Genomic DNA, 17,257 nt, shown 5'->3' on the forward strand with positions numbered 1-17,257 from the left:
TTTTGATTGATATGTAATAATTTATTAAAATGGCGAAAACGTTTGCGGCTACCACAACATTGAAGAAAATTACCCTTAATTATTAAAAAACTAGCAATGACAATTAAAGTACAATATTAAATATCAACAGCGTATCCAGATAATGTAACCCCCGGTGCAATTTCCTCCTCAACGTATGAACCAGCCTCTTCAAATGACTTGGCATCTGTGTTTTCGAAACTTTTACCAACCACGGTAGCAGTTTGTTTTAATGGTGGTGCTCGGTTGGAAAATTTTATTTGGTCAGTTTGCATATTATTTGAAGACGAATTTTCGAAATCATCTAAGCGTCGTCCCGTGAGACGTAGTTTCGATGCTTGAAAGTTTATGTTTTCATTGTTGTTATTTGGCATGTCGTTATTAAATTCATAAATGGTTGAGTCAGGGCGAGAATAATTAGTTTTACGAAGCATAGCTTTGAAATTAAACGGAGGATCTTCAGAACTCTAACCAGCATACAATAACATGGAAATAAAGTAAAAATTTCAATTTATGTAGTTTATTCATAAAATATAGTCTGGCCAACCTACATCCTCATCATTGGAACGGCGCACTATGTCCTTCAACTCTCGCACCGGGTCGGAAGGTATAAATGAAGAACGCTGTTGATAGTTCTGATTCATGCGATTCATGTGATTTTGGGCTTGTTGCGCCATTCGCGACTGCATTTGATCATTTTGATAAACCATGTGTGCGGGAGGCATGGGAGGAGGCGGCGGTGCCGAATAACCCTTTAAAGAGTTTCGCCGCGAACCCGCTCGGTTGCTCCATAGTTGTGAAGATGCGTTGTTGTAATTATTATTGTATTGGCTATAATTGTTGTATGCATTCATATTCATTTGCACTTGATTCCTAAGGAAAAGTAAACAATTTGTACCAGTAATTAAATTATTTCAGTAAAATATAAGAATTTGTTTCTAAACTATTAATGGTTAAGCTTAAATTCGAACTATAATTAAAATCGATAATCATAAAAACTGTTATTTGTATGTTTTTTCGAGGCTCTTAAGTTGTATGGAAATTTGAGTATTCTTCTGATAGGACTTTAACAGTTTTACATCCTGATATTTAAAAGTTTAATTGCTTTCCGCTGAAAATCAAAACACATCCTTTTATAAATCATATCAGACATTATTATATATATAAATATATATATACGTACTTATGTTTAGAAATGGAAACAAATAAGAAAGGAATAAAGCTTTAAAGTTATACGGGAACAAAAAATTGGAATGTAGTGTTAACGCATTTCAGAGGTAATAAACAGCTTTTTTGCTATTGAAATTTTGCACGCCAAATGTTTATACTTATAGAAAAATTGCTCGGAAAAAGTCGATGGAGATACCAATTGATGATACCTAGTATTAATTACCTGAAGGAGCAAAGTGATTGTTTTAACCGTGCAAAAGTTATTAAAAAGTTGCACTTTTCTATTACTAAATACAAGAAAGTAAATACATTTAGGCGTCAAACTTCATTTTTTCTTTTTACATACGGTAATATATGTATTTGAACTGGAGTTTTTAAAAAAACTCGGTAAATATTTAGCGCAGTAACTATGATATAAAATCGAACCGTGAATTGTATATCGGGAAGAAACTTCTTGCAACTTCGTGAACTGAAATATTAGTTTTCGGGTTGGGTGGTAATGCACGACGGCCGCCATTTTAAAAGTAATGGGTGATAAGTATTTTGGGATTATCTATTATGTTTTAAAAGAAGGGAAGTATTCCTTCAAAACGGTTTCCAAGCACGGTCGCTGCTCAAACCAAGGATGTTTGAGAATCTCTAAATTTCTGTGAGGTCTTCGATAGGCCATGCTCTCCAATTTTGACCACAAACTTTAGTCCAATGAATTCAGATCTGGACTTCCAGACGGGCAATCTTGTGTGACTATGTACCCAGTAGTATCGTTTTTTAGTCACTGCTGGGTGGTTTTTGCCTTATGGCCTGGAGCGGAATCTTGCTGGTAGATCCAACGCTCTCCATTGAAGAGAGTATGGCTCAACTGCTTCACCGCACCTTCTAAGACATCCTCCTAGTATACCTTTGCCCCGGTCTTAACCCCTTTTTCGCAGATATGAAGAGATGTAAGGCCTTTACAAGACACTCCCCACCAAACCATTACGAAGGTTGGATGGTGGCCACGCTAAACCCTTAGAATAATATTTTTTGTGTCTTACGAAGTTTTATCACAGATTTTGTCGTTTTGCTTATTAAAGAATTCTTCACCAGTAAACATTTTCTCATCTGTGAAAAGAATATTTTCATGGCAGATGACCGCGTGACACTGAAAAAGCTGTTTGCATCTGTCGAGTCTAATTTTCTTCCAGAGTTGACATGACTTTCTTCTTTCTACGGAGATTTACGCGAACTCTTTCTTGAACGGATTTTATCACGCGAGGAGGACCACTTCTTTTTCTGTCTGTCATTTCAGACGTTTGGGAAAAACGATTGATCGTGCGGTGAGCAAACATTTTCGAAATATTAAGTTTTTTCAGCAATTCGTAAATCTTACTTGCACTTTTACCACATTTATTCAATGCAATCACTGCAATGCAATTTTCTTTAGCTCCCCCGTCCATTGTTAACAAGCGAAATTTGCCACGAAATTGAATATAATTTATGAGTAGGCAATGCTTCCGAACAAAAGCAAAAATAACGGAACTTTTTTCAGCGAATTTGTTGACGTCATATGCATTGTAAGATTTGTCACAGAATAGGTGTGTCGACCGGAAGGGCAATTAATATTTAACATGATAACTTGGCGATGAAAAAATTGTTGGCCCGATGGGTGCCGCGATTGCTGACAAGCAACAACAAGTATTTAGATGCGGCTGTTAACTTCGAAGCAGTGTTTGGAGCAATTTAAGCGAGATCCGAAGGAATTTTTGCGTCGAGTTGTCACGATTCATGAAACCTGGATTCATTATTACACACCAAAAACTAATTAACATTCAAAATAATGAAATTCTCCCGGTGAATCCGCTCCAAAGAAGGCTATGACAGTCCCATCAGCCGGAAATGTCATTGTGACAATTTTTTGGGATGCGAACGGCGTCATCCTCATGGATTTTTTAGAAAAAGGAAGAACGATCACTGGACAATACTTTAGTGAGTTATCAGACTGCTTTAAAAAAAAATTCAAGGAGCCACGTCCGAATTGGGCGAAAAAGAATATGCTGTTTCACCACGATAATGCATCAGCGCATTCATTCGAAGTTGTCGTCGCCAAACTGCATGCATTGCGTTATAAATTGCTGCTGCGCCCTCCGTATTCACCCGATCTGGCTCCTAGCGACTTTTTCTTGTTGCCTAACAGGACGAAATGGTTCGCGGGAAAAAATCTAGTTTAACCGAGGAAGTCATCGCCGAGACAGAGGGGAAGGGTTAAGATTTTTGTTCGCTCATAGGAGTGCTTGTACATGCGCAACGTCTTTGTTACCACTACCGAAATTAAATATGGGTGTCATCTATTAAAAAAATAAATTTAGTAAAATTAGTAGAAATATGTAAAGGTTGGAAAATAGAGTAAAGGGGGAATACATATATCTTTACAGTTTTAATTTTTTCAATCTGTGGATTATTCCATACCGATTTTTTTTTATTTCACATTCAAAAGTTACTCAAGGTTATCCAGGAATTTTGTATTAAAAATCTATTTCATAATGTATGTATATAGAAGAATTCATAAGTTGACTTATGCCCTAATAGTCATTTCAACAATATTTTATTATTACAAAATACATATGCGTGTATTTGTAATTTTTTATAATATTCTACAAACTTCAGATTTTCCACCCATTCAGAAACAAAGTTATTTCCAATTTAGTATGTATTTACATTGAATATTGAACATGCTATAGTTTCTGCTGCCCATCTCTAATCTGCGGCAACCAAAATAATTTATCGCTATGATTTGCTGCAAGCCTCGAAGAAATTCGGTATGTCAAGGCTTTTAATTTTCCAGTCGTGGTTATCATTGTCCTGGAAATTACCAAATGTGAAAGCTGAGTGGCCCCGTGACCATTATTAAAGTACATAACTTACTTATAGTGGCAGGTATACCTCTTCGCTACTGATCAGATAGGAATCAAATCAGAATAGTTTTGTGAAGAGTGCGGAGTTTACTATGTGCCCTTACACTTGACGGAAAACGAAACCAAATGTATACAAATTGTTACTAATTTACAAATTAATTAACAAATTTTTCATAAAGTTCATTTACAAATTTGAAATCATATATAATAAGGTCATTGGAAAATTTATGGAATAGCGATATCAGTTCCTCATTAGTATAATATTATATATTACTTTGCAGTAGTAATTCAATTAAATTACCTTAGTAAGATAAATTTGTATAACTATGAATAGTATATTTATTAGTTCATATATTAGCACAATTAATTCACCTTTTTATTAGCTGTGGGTCACGGTAATAGTTTTGGTTGTAGATTACATCACTTTCTCCTATTCGATCCCAGTTTGTCTGGCAAGCTTGCTCCTTTTTATGCGCGTTATATGTAAGTAGACATGATGTCATTGATGGATTTCGCTGCAGCGGACTATCCCAAACCTCTTCATCATCATGACTGATCAAAGAATTTGAAAAATTTTGCCTTGAAACTGAATTAGCCGGGTTAACCATGTACTGAGTATCATAAAAAGGTATCTGGTCTAAACGAAAGGGTAGTTTCTTTGTAGGTATTGGCAATGGCCCAAGTTGAGAAGAGTTGACTTCGCGTGTATTTATACGATCAAACGGAACGTTGCGTGTGCATTTATTTATTCCAGCAAAAAATCGCTGATTGTAAATGTGTACCTGTATAGAAAAATTAGAATTAAGGAACTTGCATATGTATGTATCTATTAAAAATAAGTATTTTCGATCTAATATTAGAAGGTTTGTTAACTAAAATTTGTTTATATTGGAAACAAAATTTTTTTAAATATATTATTATATATACATATATATGTGTATATTTGGGGCGTGCCGAGTTTCTCCTCAAGTTTGTGGTGTGTGTTTTGATGTTCTTTTTATGGCAAAAGTAAACACGGAGATTTGCCATTGTCTGTCGAGGGGCGACCGTTATTAGAAAAAACCTTTTCTCTTATTTGGTGTTTCGAACTCGAACCCTGCTGAATGGTCATCACGCACTAACCATTCTGCTACGGCGGTCGATACTTTTAGTAATAGGTCTCTTCTTTTCGCCTAGCGTTAGCAAGTGGTGAATAGATGAAGCATCTATGTAGTATAAATGAACATATTATATATGTATATTGGCAGCGTGGGAATAGAACGGCCTTAAATTACATGTGTTTGTAAGCAGTGAGTTATACCAGTCAGCGGCGAATATTACTCGATAACTTTGTTGTTGCTTTCGCAAGCAAAGTTTTTGTCAAGTTCATAGAGGAAAGATATAGCGAGTGGGGAAGTGGCCAATAGAAGAGGCCTAATAATGATTTATTTAGTAGGGCCAAATTTTACTTAATTATTGATGTTTTCTTTTGTTCATAAATTTTTGAAGACCATCACAGCTAAGGGCAATTTAAAGCAATTTTGACTTGCTATAGAAAATTGCTTAAATACTCCTGCTGGTATATATTTTCACATTATTTTGGATTTTCTTATGTGTACAAACCTTCGTCTTGTAATATATATAACCGCCCATTTGTTTCTGAATAACTTGGTTTTGGGTGATGAAAATCTTTATTTGGACCTTTACAATTTTTTCTGTTCAGTGGAAAAGATGGTATCCATCCAGTGGCTGCCGCCAGTGTTGATACACATTTGTATCCGTTTTATCACACTTTCCATGACTTTCTGCCAGATTACGGGTGATAACTGTTCGCATTCCCGTCGACTATTCTCCTTAAGAGCTTCAATTGTCTGAGGCTTGTTAAAAATGCAACTCCAAATAGTCCCAAAGAAAGAAGCATGGGATGGTTAAATCGAGTGATCTGGCTGACTATGCCAAATAGCGTTCGCCAGTTACAGTGACCGTATTCCCGATAACGTCCTCAAGCAATTACGCCACAATCACTCCTTGTGAACGCCGAACGACAGCATTACTTTGAGTAGATGATGCCTTTTTGTGCATCGGACGCGGATTTTCAATGAGTCAAAACCGAAGATTTTGCTTATTGACGTAATCGCTTAAGTCGACATTCGCCTCGCCGCTTGTGGTGATTTTCGACACAAAATTGTCCTCTTCGTTGTTGAGATTGAGGATGGCTTGACAGCAATTCTCATGCGACTGAAGGTCAGCAATCATTAGTTGATGCACGTGATATTCTCGCCCGAACGATCAACTCCATTCAGGCTGCGTCAACTCGACCGACCGATTATTGGTCAAGAAACTATACACAATTATTCCAGGCCTTTGCGGAGTATAGCGCTCCATTGCTTGTCTGTTTGTATACTGCAGCTGCCTAGTTCACAATTGTCAAGTATGATTGACGTACGGCGCCATTTGCAAAAAATTATAATAGCGGAAAATGTTGATGGGTGATTAATTTTTGTAGTTTGAATAAAGAAAATGTAATAATATGTTCATTTAAAACTTATAAATTTATATACATAAATTAAATTCTTCATTTTTTCTAATTGCATCTGTTGCCAAATTTTCTGTTTCTCATAAGAATAAGTTTGCAATTGTTTTCAAAACCAACTTTTTCGTTGCAGAATTCGGTTTGAAATAAAGTTGACCTTACAATACAAATGACAGACAACATCATATTTACGCGTTACATCCATGCACGGAGACATTGCGAGAGCGAAACCCTTATTAAAGGGTTTTCCAAACCGAGGTGTTATTTTGATATTCAAAGAAAAATGCTATTCTTTAATATAAATGATCGGATCAGTACTTCATTATAAAGAGGAAGGTATGCCGTTAATAGTGAAAAATAACATCAGGCAAATGACCACCACGACCGCTTACAGGACAATATCTTTTTAATGAAATTTTCCATAACCGAATTGCAAAGTGGCTGCCCTATGTTCTTGATAGCCTCACGAGTTCCATCTTCAAGGTCTTGAATCGACCCTGGGCTGTTGGCGTAGACCTTCTCTTTCACGTGGCCCCAAAGAAAAAAGGCACAAGGAGTTAAATCACAAGATCTCGGTGCCCAATTGTGATCCCCTCTTCGAGAGATAACACGGTCCGGAAATTTTTCCCGTAAAAGAACATTTCCTTGTTGGAAATAAACGTTGTCCAGATCAATACCATCCAATTCCGGCCATAAAAAATCGTTAATCATCTCTCGATAGCGCAATCCATTCACCCATAACACCTGTTATTGGAAAACCCTTTACTTACTTAATAAGAAAAAACATTTTTTTTTATGAAAAAAACATTAAAACCATATCACAATGGAACGAAACATTTGGAAACATTTAATTATAATTTTATGTCGACTTGTTGCTTGTTTTCAGCAATTTTTTTTTAATTATTTCCAGCTTCGGAGTTTGAGTCTCTTTTGATATAAAGATTTGGTATTCCATTCAAACTGCCTTTCACAGATTAAGGCAAAATATTTTCATTTTGTTTTTGTGTCGATTTTTTTTTTTAAGTCGACACCTGTTAGAAACACAGTTTAACAGGAAAAATGCTGGTTGGAATTGGATTTAATATTTCTTAAGCCAAACATCTGACTTGAGGGATAAACTCATTCCCTATGCAAGCAAAGTTCTTCGGCTAAGCGATCTAAAAACAATAGTCATCTTAAGCAAAGAGAGATTCTTTAAAGTTTATTTTTTTAATGTATATTTAAAATTAAATTAAATTAAACCGAAAAGTAGTGGCTCGTAGTGGAAGTGATTAATGTTGCCAGCGGTGGCAGGAAACAAGTTTCTAAAACGTTAGGGTCTATAGTACATATTATAGGCAATACATACTATGTATATGTAGACGCTTAGCTGGTGAGATATAACTTTTGGAGGAAGATATGGTAATTGCTGACGGTTATTTGTTATTGCTGTCAAAATTAGTATTATTTTTAAAAGGTGTATTTTGTCTATTAAAAGAATTATTATAAAGAAGAAGAAATCAATTATTTCAAAGCATATCATTTTGTGTTTTGTGCTTCGGATAGATTTCGTAAATTGATAGTATCAAACGCATTACTGCGTAATGAGTGCTCTGAGAGCAGTACACAAAATATCTCCATATTTAATAAGGATTTTATGAATCAAATATTATTGTATTTATAGGAACACAGTTAAAGAATAATAATATAACATAGAAATAATTACCTGCTGTGCCAAATTAACAAAATCTTGGAATCGCGCTGCTCGGTAGTGTAATAAAACTTGAAATAGAGATTTCTCGCGCCACTTCTTAGCATAGCCGCGTATAAAATCCGCCGTCTGCTCATTTAACTGGCCGGTCTTTTCATTGACCAAAGGCTGAAATCGTTGTCTCTCATGATACCCACGAAATGCTGTAAGTATATTACAATAATGCGATATTTGTATATTTGTGTATTGTTTATTTAATTAAACTAAAAAATAACAAATCTCCTTATTTTTCGTTTTTATTGATAGGCTGGTCAACCTCCAATATAATTCAATAAACGTACATATGTATGAGAAACTATTTTAGAAAATCGAGGCTCTTATGTTCTTGTAAGTATATTTAATATGTTTGAAATTTATTTTTTATTTTTCTATGTGCCTCACTTTTGCTTAAGCCAGCACTAAAATATTTGAAATATTGTAAAGTGGAACGAATGCGTCTCTCTTTGCGTTACTTGCACAAGTGTTCCCAGTTGAACTAGGGATCATCGAGCACTGGAGGAGTTCGAGAGAATCTTCCCGTACCCCTACTAAATGAGTAATGAGAGAGTTTTGGTTGAAAATCTCAATTTCCTCCCAACCGAGCAATGAGGGAGTTTTGGATAACCATCCCTCAAGCCTTCTATATAAGCAATTGAAGAGTAAGTATTGAAACCTCTTAAAATAAAGAGTACTTATAAAACCCTTATAAGCGAAGAATAAGATATTACTTTAACAAATCAGAAAAATTACCAATTTGAAGAAGATAAAAGTAACTATATCGCTTTTTTCATTGATTTAATTCAGAGGCAATTTGAAAGTATTCGTTTATTAAGGATTTGAAAAGAACAAATAAGGGAGAAATCTCTTTTATTGCTCAAAAAGTATGTCAAAGATTCTATTAATCAAAAAGTATGTCAAAGAAAGTACTCTTTTATTGATAACTTGGGAAGACCTTACTTCAAGTTTGTATATCGTTATTTAACACACTTTTTTTGTAGCACAACCAAAGTAACCTCCCTTCAATATAGGCTAAAAAATGTCTTGCCGCTTATTTAAACTTTTTTTATATATGTATATACATACAAACAATTGCATGTAAATTTTCCTTTATTTGTATGCATAGAAGTAAATCTGGTATTTTGGTTATGAATATAGCTTAAATTTGAAAAGCAGCTGAAGGTACGAAAATTGAAGTATGGCATTATTTTCATGGCATGTTATTATTAAAATTTTGCTAATTGTAGAGAATATCCTGTGATAATTTCTAATTTTTTGTGTAATTTTGTATTTGGTATTTTTGTCTAATCGTCCTCCGTTTGAGCTGCCTGCTCCACTTCCGCTAAACGTGCAGCTGAAAGTGCCTCTTCCTTGCGTGCAGATTCAAAGAGTTCCTCCGCTTCAGATGGCGTTTCACTGGCATCAAAGTATTCAACATCAAAATCTTTTTCCGAGCGCTCCTTATTACCTTTTTGAATTTTAACGGCAGCCTCATCATTGCGCGTGATTCCTTTGGCTAAAAAGGATACAAAAAAAAATTGTTTATTGTTATAAAAGCAAGAAAAAGCATTAATCACATTTAGTAGTTCAGTTCCAAGGTCTTTTTTTTATAAATATATATATATATGTAAGTTAGGGCGGGTCAATTTGTTCTCTAAAAATATAACCTACTTCATTCCGGTGAACAAAAAGAAAATAGCTGAAAAAGAGCATAGGAAAAAATTTGGAGCCTTTCTATTTTTAAATTTAGTTATTAATTCTCTATATTTTTTATTTATTTATTTTGGAAAGAAACTGCATTTATGTGTGTGGTTTTTGAAGCATATGTTTACCCCAACTTTATATTTAAAACGTTTCATATTCACAAATGATTAACAAGGAACTTAAATATGACAACATTGCACAATTTTCACTCTAGGTAGGTAGGTAGTTTTGGCAGCCGCATCGCACATAGAGACAACGATGCCACTTAGACCACGGAATGGGTCCGTTGTGAGCCGCGGGGACTGGGCTACATTTCCCTTTCCATATTGAACCATCCTGAGCTTTTGACAACGCGTAAAAGGTTGTTGATACCTAAAGTGTATAGATTATCTATATTCGTTAAGAAGTAGGATTTTAAAAATCGGTTTCTGCTTCTGGCTAGAGCCGGGCATGTGCAAAAAAGGTGTTGGATTGTTTCTAATTCCTCCTCATTTCTGCAGCTACGACAGAAATCATGCGTGTAAACGGCTAGTCTCCTTACATGATTTCCTATGAGACAATGTCCTGTGAGGGCCCCTACTAAGGTCCTGATTTGAAGTCTACTCAGTTTTATAATACTCTTGGACAGACGTAAATTTAGCCTTGGCCATGTTTGCCTAGCAATTTCACAGGTGTTAACGCTAATCCATCTTTGATTTGCAGAACTCATTAGTGCGCCCTTATGAGAAACTTACAAGTTGCGAGAGGTTTCTCCAGAAAATTACTTATGTCTGGCATACAGGTATCTTCTCTTGTAAGTTGGTCTGCCCTACAGTTCCCTGATATATCTCTGTGGCCTGGGACCCAGCCTAAGATTATACGATATTGCTTGGCCATCTCATTTAGAGATTGACGACAACGTAAGACACTCCTTGATGTTGTTTGGAATGCATCCAGGGCTCTTACGGCAGCTTGGCTGTCTGAAAGAATGCAGATATCCGTTGATGATATTCTGTTTATCTTTAACCATTTTAAGGTTTCATAAATAGCGGTTCTTTCCGCTTGAAAAACGCTACAGTGATCCGGTAATTTAAAGGACTCACTAATAGAAAGCTCTTCGCAAAATAACCCTGATCCTACACCAGTGTCCATTTTGGATCCGTCCGTGTAGATCTTAGCGGGTGTGTTGGGTGTTGGATCTTCTTCAAGCCATTCCAGTCTAGAAGGGATTTTCATTAGGAAATTCCTTTCGAAGCAAAGAATGGGAGGGTGATAATCACAGTCACTGGGTATATCCGTGTAGGAGTCTTAAATGGTTGAATGTCCATGTGTGACAGTTCTCCATTGTGAGCTCGCTTTGAGCCTTAAAGCGGAGCAGGCCGCTGAGTATTTGCAGAAAAGATCTAGGGGCGGCAGATGTAGCATGATGCCCAAAGCCATGGATGGCGTGGTTTTCATGGCGCCACATATTGCTAGCTCCGCTGATCTCTGCACCTTATTCAATAAATTAGAATAGGTTTTTTTCTGCATAGCACACCACCAGACAACATTTCCATATAGAAGAATGGGTCTGACGACAGCAGTGTAGAGCCAATGAGCAACCTTAGGTTTAATTCCCCAGGTCTTACCTAAAGCTCTCTTACAGGCATAAAAAGCTAGGTCCTGACTCTTTCTAAAGTGTTTGACTTATTATGTTTAGTCCCAAGTACTTGGTTTCTTCCGAAATCACAAGAGCTTCCCCTTTGAGCATAATTGGACTTAGCTGAGGGATTCTGTGTTTACTAGTGAACAATATGAGTTGTGTTTTGACTGGGTTGACTCCTAGACCACACTTACCTGCCCACCTAGAAAGTATATCTAGAGCATTTTGTATTAAGTCTCTTAATGTAGATACAAATTTACCAGAGACAGCAATAACAACATCATCGGCGTCAGCTATCACCTTAGAGCCCACCGATTCCAGTATTAACAGCAGTTTATTTACAACTGCGTTTCATAAAAACGGTGAGAGGACTCCACCTTGCGGTGTACCTCTACTTACCAATCTCCTCAGCACCGATTCTCCTAGTTCTGCTTCAATGATTCTGCTATTTAGCATTTTGCCAATGAAGCCTACCAAGCCCGGTTATACCGTAAACCGTAACATCAGTGAGTGCTGCAGTAATTGCCCCCCAAATTAAACTCTGAGTTTCTCAAACACTCCACTCATAAATACAAAACCTTAAACTCGAGTTTGTGGTGGGAACATCATATTAGGGTACTTGAATACTAACCCCACATGTATTTAAAGTTTGGTTTTACAAAATCAAAATTCTCTGCACTAGCTTTTTTTTTACATAAAAAAGTAAGGATTCGTTACCTTTTTTGGGATCCTTGCCTCCTTTCATGCGCTTTCTTGCCAGCAAAGCTCTCATCATTGATTGAACCTTAATGACTTTTTTTACTTGAACTTCATACAGTCTACAAAAATTATTCTATATAAGCATATATAAAATGGTTAATGTGCTTTACCTGGCCAGAAATTCATCATTATAATAACGTAGAAATACTTTCATTTTTCCAATGGCCCACCCTTCCATTTTTAAACGTATCAGCAAGAGGCGGCAGTTTTCCTTAGTAATATCCACGGTTTCATCAAAATCGAAAGCTAAAAATTGGTAGCTGAGTAAACAAATAAACAATTTATTAGATATTGTTACATACATATTCATGTAATCTGGTCAAAATTCTAAGCTAGGAAAGTTAGTATGCTATTGTTTAGAACAGAAAGAAATCGGAAAATTCATAGTACAAATATTAGATTTTGTTTCTTCTAAAATATACAGGAGCATCCAATGGAGTTAATCCAGAAATACACAATAGTGAGAATAAAGGAGGGAATATTTGAACAAATACTTGGAAAATCTTAGAAAATTCTTAGAAGTCTTTGAAAATCTCGGTGGTAATCTCATAATCTCTAAGAATTTTTCTGAGATGTTTTTACCAAATATTTGCAACAGTAATTTTTTTAATTTTGTGCTACCTCGAAGTTTAAATTTCTAATTTTATATGACATTCTATAATATTGTGGTAAAAACCATATCTGAAATAAACGACAGCTATTTTAAATATTTATATGTAAATTATTAAGGGATATGTTGTTAATGTCTTTACCTTTTATTGGAGCTATATAACTTAGAAATCTGCTTAATAACTTTTATTTTTTAAGCAAATCAGTTTTTCTTTGATAAAGGGGAAAATGCAAGCCGGGCCGCTGAAATTGTGAATGGTGCTAATGGTGCCGATACGATATTGTAATAGTTAATTAATTTAATTTTGATGTTAAAGGAAATGTCGATAAAATCACAGAAATAGTCGAAGTTGGCCGGCATGTTAGTAGCCGCAGCATCGCCCGTTTTAAACCATTTGCGCAAAAATTTACGCAAAAATAATGAATTTCTTTTTCTCCAAACTAATATGAAGTTGGCATCTCGTTGGAAACTCGTCATCGAACAAAACGGCGCTTATTTGACTTAAATCGCATTATTATAACCAATTTTATGAACAATTGAAAATTCAATAAAAATACCGCAAGACTTTTTTGACAACCTTATATTATATGATTATATGAACTGAGAGATGCTACAAACTTTATATTTCACTAGTGCAGGGGGAGTTGTAAGAGTAAGCTTTCAAGGCATGACTGGAGTGCTGAGAGTGACGAAAAGACGAACCGAAATTGCCATTCTAGTGACACAAATGTACCGCAATCACAGTGGGTAGTCACAAAGTTATTAATCTATATTCGTTCTGTCCGAGTCCGCTTTTTTGCAATATATTGCAATAACGAGTTCTTTCTATGGATCTATGAGCGTATTCTACGTATTGAAGGATATTCATGCCGTTTGCAGCCACTGCATATGCGGTATAAGATATGACTCCGTTAAGTTTTCGAGAAAAACTCTCTCAAGCCTATTTCGCTCATTAATGTACAGGGTAATGAAAAGGGATATACTTCGCCGTTTCTTGTTCTTCGGGGCACTGCGGGTACTAAGGGTTGGTCTCTAGAAGAAGTCGTGTGCAGTAAGCAACTCCGTGATGTAGAAACCTATTTCGATAGAAATCCGAATGTTTGGAATCAGCTTGAAAGTCCACCAACCTTTTTCGGATTGCTCCCACCGCATGCGCCATTCTGTCATTGTTCACAGTCTTTCTTCTTTACTACTGTTATCAGAATTAGTCTTCTCTTAGTTGACATTGCTACTAAGCACTAACTACCGAACCATGCACAGGTATGTAGATATGTACTCGTACATATGTAACACAACATACATATGTAGGTATAGCAAAATTCAACTCAGTGCACAGTATTTAATAAAAAAACTGGTTTTATTGTTTCGCATAAGATTAGGTGACATTATGTGTATAGAAAGCATCGCGCTACTTATTGCCGAAATATAATATGATATAATATAATTTTTTTTTGGTTAAGAGGTATTGACACTCGGAATTGTTGTTTTATTTATCAACAAGATACATTATTCAATATATATGCATATGTAATTCATTATATAAAATATATAGTTTGTTGTATTTTTTTGGTTTATTCTCACGTTTTTTTCGTAAATCACTATAATACTTAGTAAACAGGGCCGAATAATAAAAAATTGTACATTTCTTGAGTATGCAATGCTCTTCCCTCTTTGATTACTCAATTGATTACTATAAGATGTGATGTCACTGGCTAGAAAATGGGAGTAAATGCACAAATGAAACGACATTTTCAACGGCCGCTACAGTAGAATGTACCTATGTTTATTCTATTTCAATGCCTGGCCTCTCTCACCACAATGACAAGTTTAAGACACCTTTAGTCTGTCATTGATGAGAACCGCCTGGGTCACATTCTGGCAATGCTTAATTTTTCCATATTTGTAAATGTTTGATGTAACTTTTTGTTATACCTTTTTGATTTATAAGCTTAGCAAAATAGTTTAAAAATAGACTTTTAATGAATTTTAAAGTACTTCAGTTCAGTTAAACAAAAATGTTATCCCAGGTCGTACAACTTTGGGCAACTGACTCAATGTGAAAACGACTTCTGAACTCAAATAGCCATTAGCCAATAGCCATTATATAACTTCTCAAGACCAAATAACGAAGAAATAATAAACAAACCAAATTTGTATGGCGCCCAAATCCTCTCAAAGTAAGCTTTAAATACAAATACTTTTACAAATACTTTTTACAGTTGTCTCGTTAGTGACAATCATGAGAATACCGAAACCAATAATTGCTTCAACCTTATTTCAAAAGTACTCAAATCTCAACATGCATTAGCAGTAATATCCTGGTATTAGCGATTCATTGTTGTGTAAGTGAAGCGAAAATTTGGTAAGTTCCCACGGTGCGCAGTGTCCATGAGAGCATGCCTTTGAAGTCCTCGACCAGGAATGTTCAGCAGTTTAATTTTGCTTATGAGATCTCTTATCTTCTCAATAGCAAAATGATTAATCCAAAGATCAAGCTTCTCAAATTAAAGTCAGTTTTGAATAATGATGGTATTCTTTACTTAAATGGATGTTTCAAGGAGGCAAAAATGTTGTGCTATTTATATATACAGGGTGGCTGATGAAAGCCGCTACCAAAAAAAAATTGAATAACTTTTTTTCTTTTTAAGTTATCTGTTCCATTTTTGTTTTAATTTGCAGATTGATCTTTAAAATTTATTAAAATGGATAACTGCGACACGCAAACAAGAATTTGGATAGTCCGCCGCTATCACGCACTGGAGTCCGTAGTTTTGGTACAGAGAGAGGACAGGCGGATGTTTGGCGGCGATTCCCCGAGCAGATGGACCATAATGAGACTGGTGAATAATTTTGCTGAGCAAGGAACAGTCGCAAGAAGGCCTTATCATCGAAACCCACCAGTTCGGACGGAGGAAACGATCGCTGCTGTAGCTGCAGCTATAAAAAGTAATCCAAGGGTTTCAACAAGAAGCTTATCTGCTCAACTTGGTGTCAGCCGACAGTCTTTGCAAACAATAATGCACAAAGATTTAGACTTATTTCCCTACAAAATTCAAATGGTTAACAAACTGAATGCAGCAGACTTGCCGATTCGCTTGGAATTTTGCCAGAAGATCCTGCAAATGGTGGAAGAAGACCAAAACATGTTAAACTGCCTTTTCATGTCTGCTGAGGCCCATTTCGATTTAAACGGCAATGTGAACAAACAAAATTGTCGAATATGCAGTACTTCTAACCCACAGATACTCCACGAGACGGAATTGCATCCTCTTCGCGTGACAGTGTGGTGTGCGGTTTCTTCACGCTGTATTGTCGGGCCTTATTTTACGGTTACTGGAGACCGTTATTTGAAAATGCTGAAAGAATTTTTCTATCCAGAACTACGCCGAAAGAGAATTCCTTTCAACTCTGTGTGGTTTCAACAAGATGGGGCAACGTCTCACATAGCCCGGACTGTTATGACAGAGTTGCGACGAAAATTTCCCAATAAACTGATTTCAAGAAACTCCGAATTTCGTTGGCCCCCCAGGTCGCCTGACCTTACTGCACCTGACTTTTTCTTGTGGGGTTTATGTAAACAAGAAGTTTATAAAACAAAGCCAACAAATTTGGATGAACTAAAACAATCCATTCGGGCAACAGTTGCGGCTATTCCTGTCGCAACTCTCAAAGCAGCAATGAACAACTTTTTACTAAGATGCCGCACTTGTGTCAACGAGCATGGAGGGCATTTAAATTCAATTATTTTTAAAACTAGTTAAGCTACATTTAATAAAATTTAATGACCTTCAACTTGAAAAAAAAAATAAATGAATTCCATACACTAAAAAAAAGTTATTTGAGTTTCTTAATGTAGCAAAATTCATCAGCCACCCTGTACTATTCGTTTGTTTGCTGCCGAAAATTGATTCTGTCTGCACGTTACTAATCGCTCAAGTTCATGACTATCCGTTGCATGGTGGTGATTTCTTAAGAAGACAATATTGGATGATTGACGCACGTTTATCAGTTCCTCCCTGGACGAGATGCTTTTATCGCAGAGGTGCTCCATCAATCCAAATAACTGAGATTCTTCCCAATCTTGTATGCTTTGTAATACAGCAAAACCTCTGAACCACTTCCGGTTTAGATTACGGTAGTTCTTATCAAATTTGCGATGCGAAAGGTCGAAGTCACTACAGCTGCAAGAGGCAGGTTGCACTATTCGCATGCTGAAGCACCCGAGCAACATATTTGAGCTGATTAA

General features: G+C 36.0%; 1 protein-coding gene across 2 annotated transcripts in view; it reads right to left on the reverse strand.

Annotated features, from left to right (window-relative positions):
• The window catches only part of LOC129247206 (neither inactivation nor afterpotential protein C), a 52,648-nt gene continuing 35,391 nt past the window's right edge, over nucleotides 1–17,257 (reverse strand). The window contains exons 13-19 of one of the 2 annotated variants that reach the window (XM_054886218.1): nucleotides 12,512–12,661; nucleotides 12,360–12,460; nucleotides 9,786–9,833; nucleotides 8,297–8,484; nucleotides 4,452–4,861; nucleotides 570–891; nucleotides 1–485 (exon numbers count right to left, since the gene is read on the reverse strand). In XM_054886218.1, the coding sequence (XP_054742193.1) occupies nucleotides 117–485; nucleotides 570–891; nucleotides 4,452–4,861; nucleotides 8,297–8,484; nucleotides 9,786–9,833; nucleotides 12,360–12,460; nucleotides 12,512–12,661 (1,588 nt within the window). In that variant the 3' untranslated portion in view covers nucleotides 1–116. Of the gene's footprint in view, nucleotides 486–565; nucleotides 892–4,451; nucleotides 4,862–8,296; nucleotides 8,485–9,785; nucleotides 9,834–12,359; nucleotides 12,461–12,511; nucleotides 12,662–17,257 lie in introns of both variants that reach the window. The other variant, XM_054886220.1, reaches the window with a different exon arrangement.

The sequence above is a fragment of the Anastrepha obliqua genome, chromosome 5 (genome assembly GCF_027943255.1).
Source record: "Anastrepha obliqua isolate idAnaObli1 chromosome 5, idAnaObli1_1.0, whole genome shotgun sequence".
NCBI classification, from domain to species: domain Eukaryota; kingdom Metazoa; phylum Arthropoda; class Insecta; order Diptera; family Tephritidae; genus Anastrepha; species Anastrepha obliqua.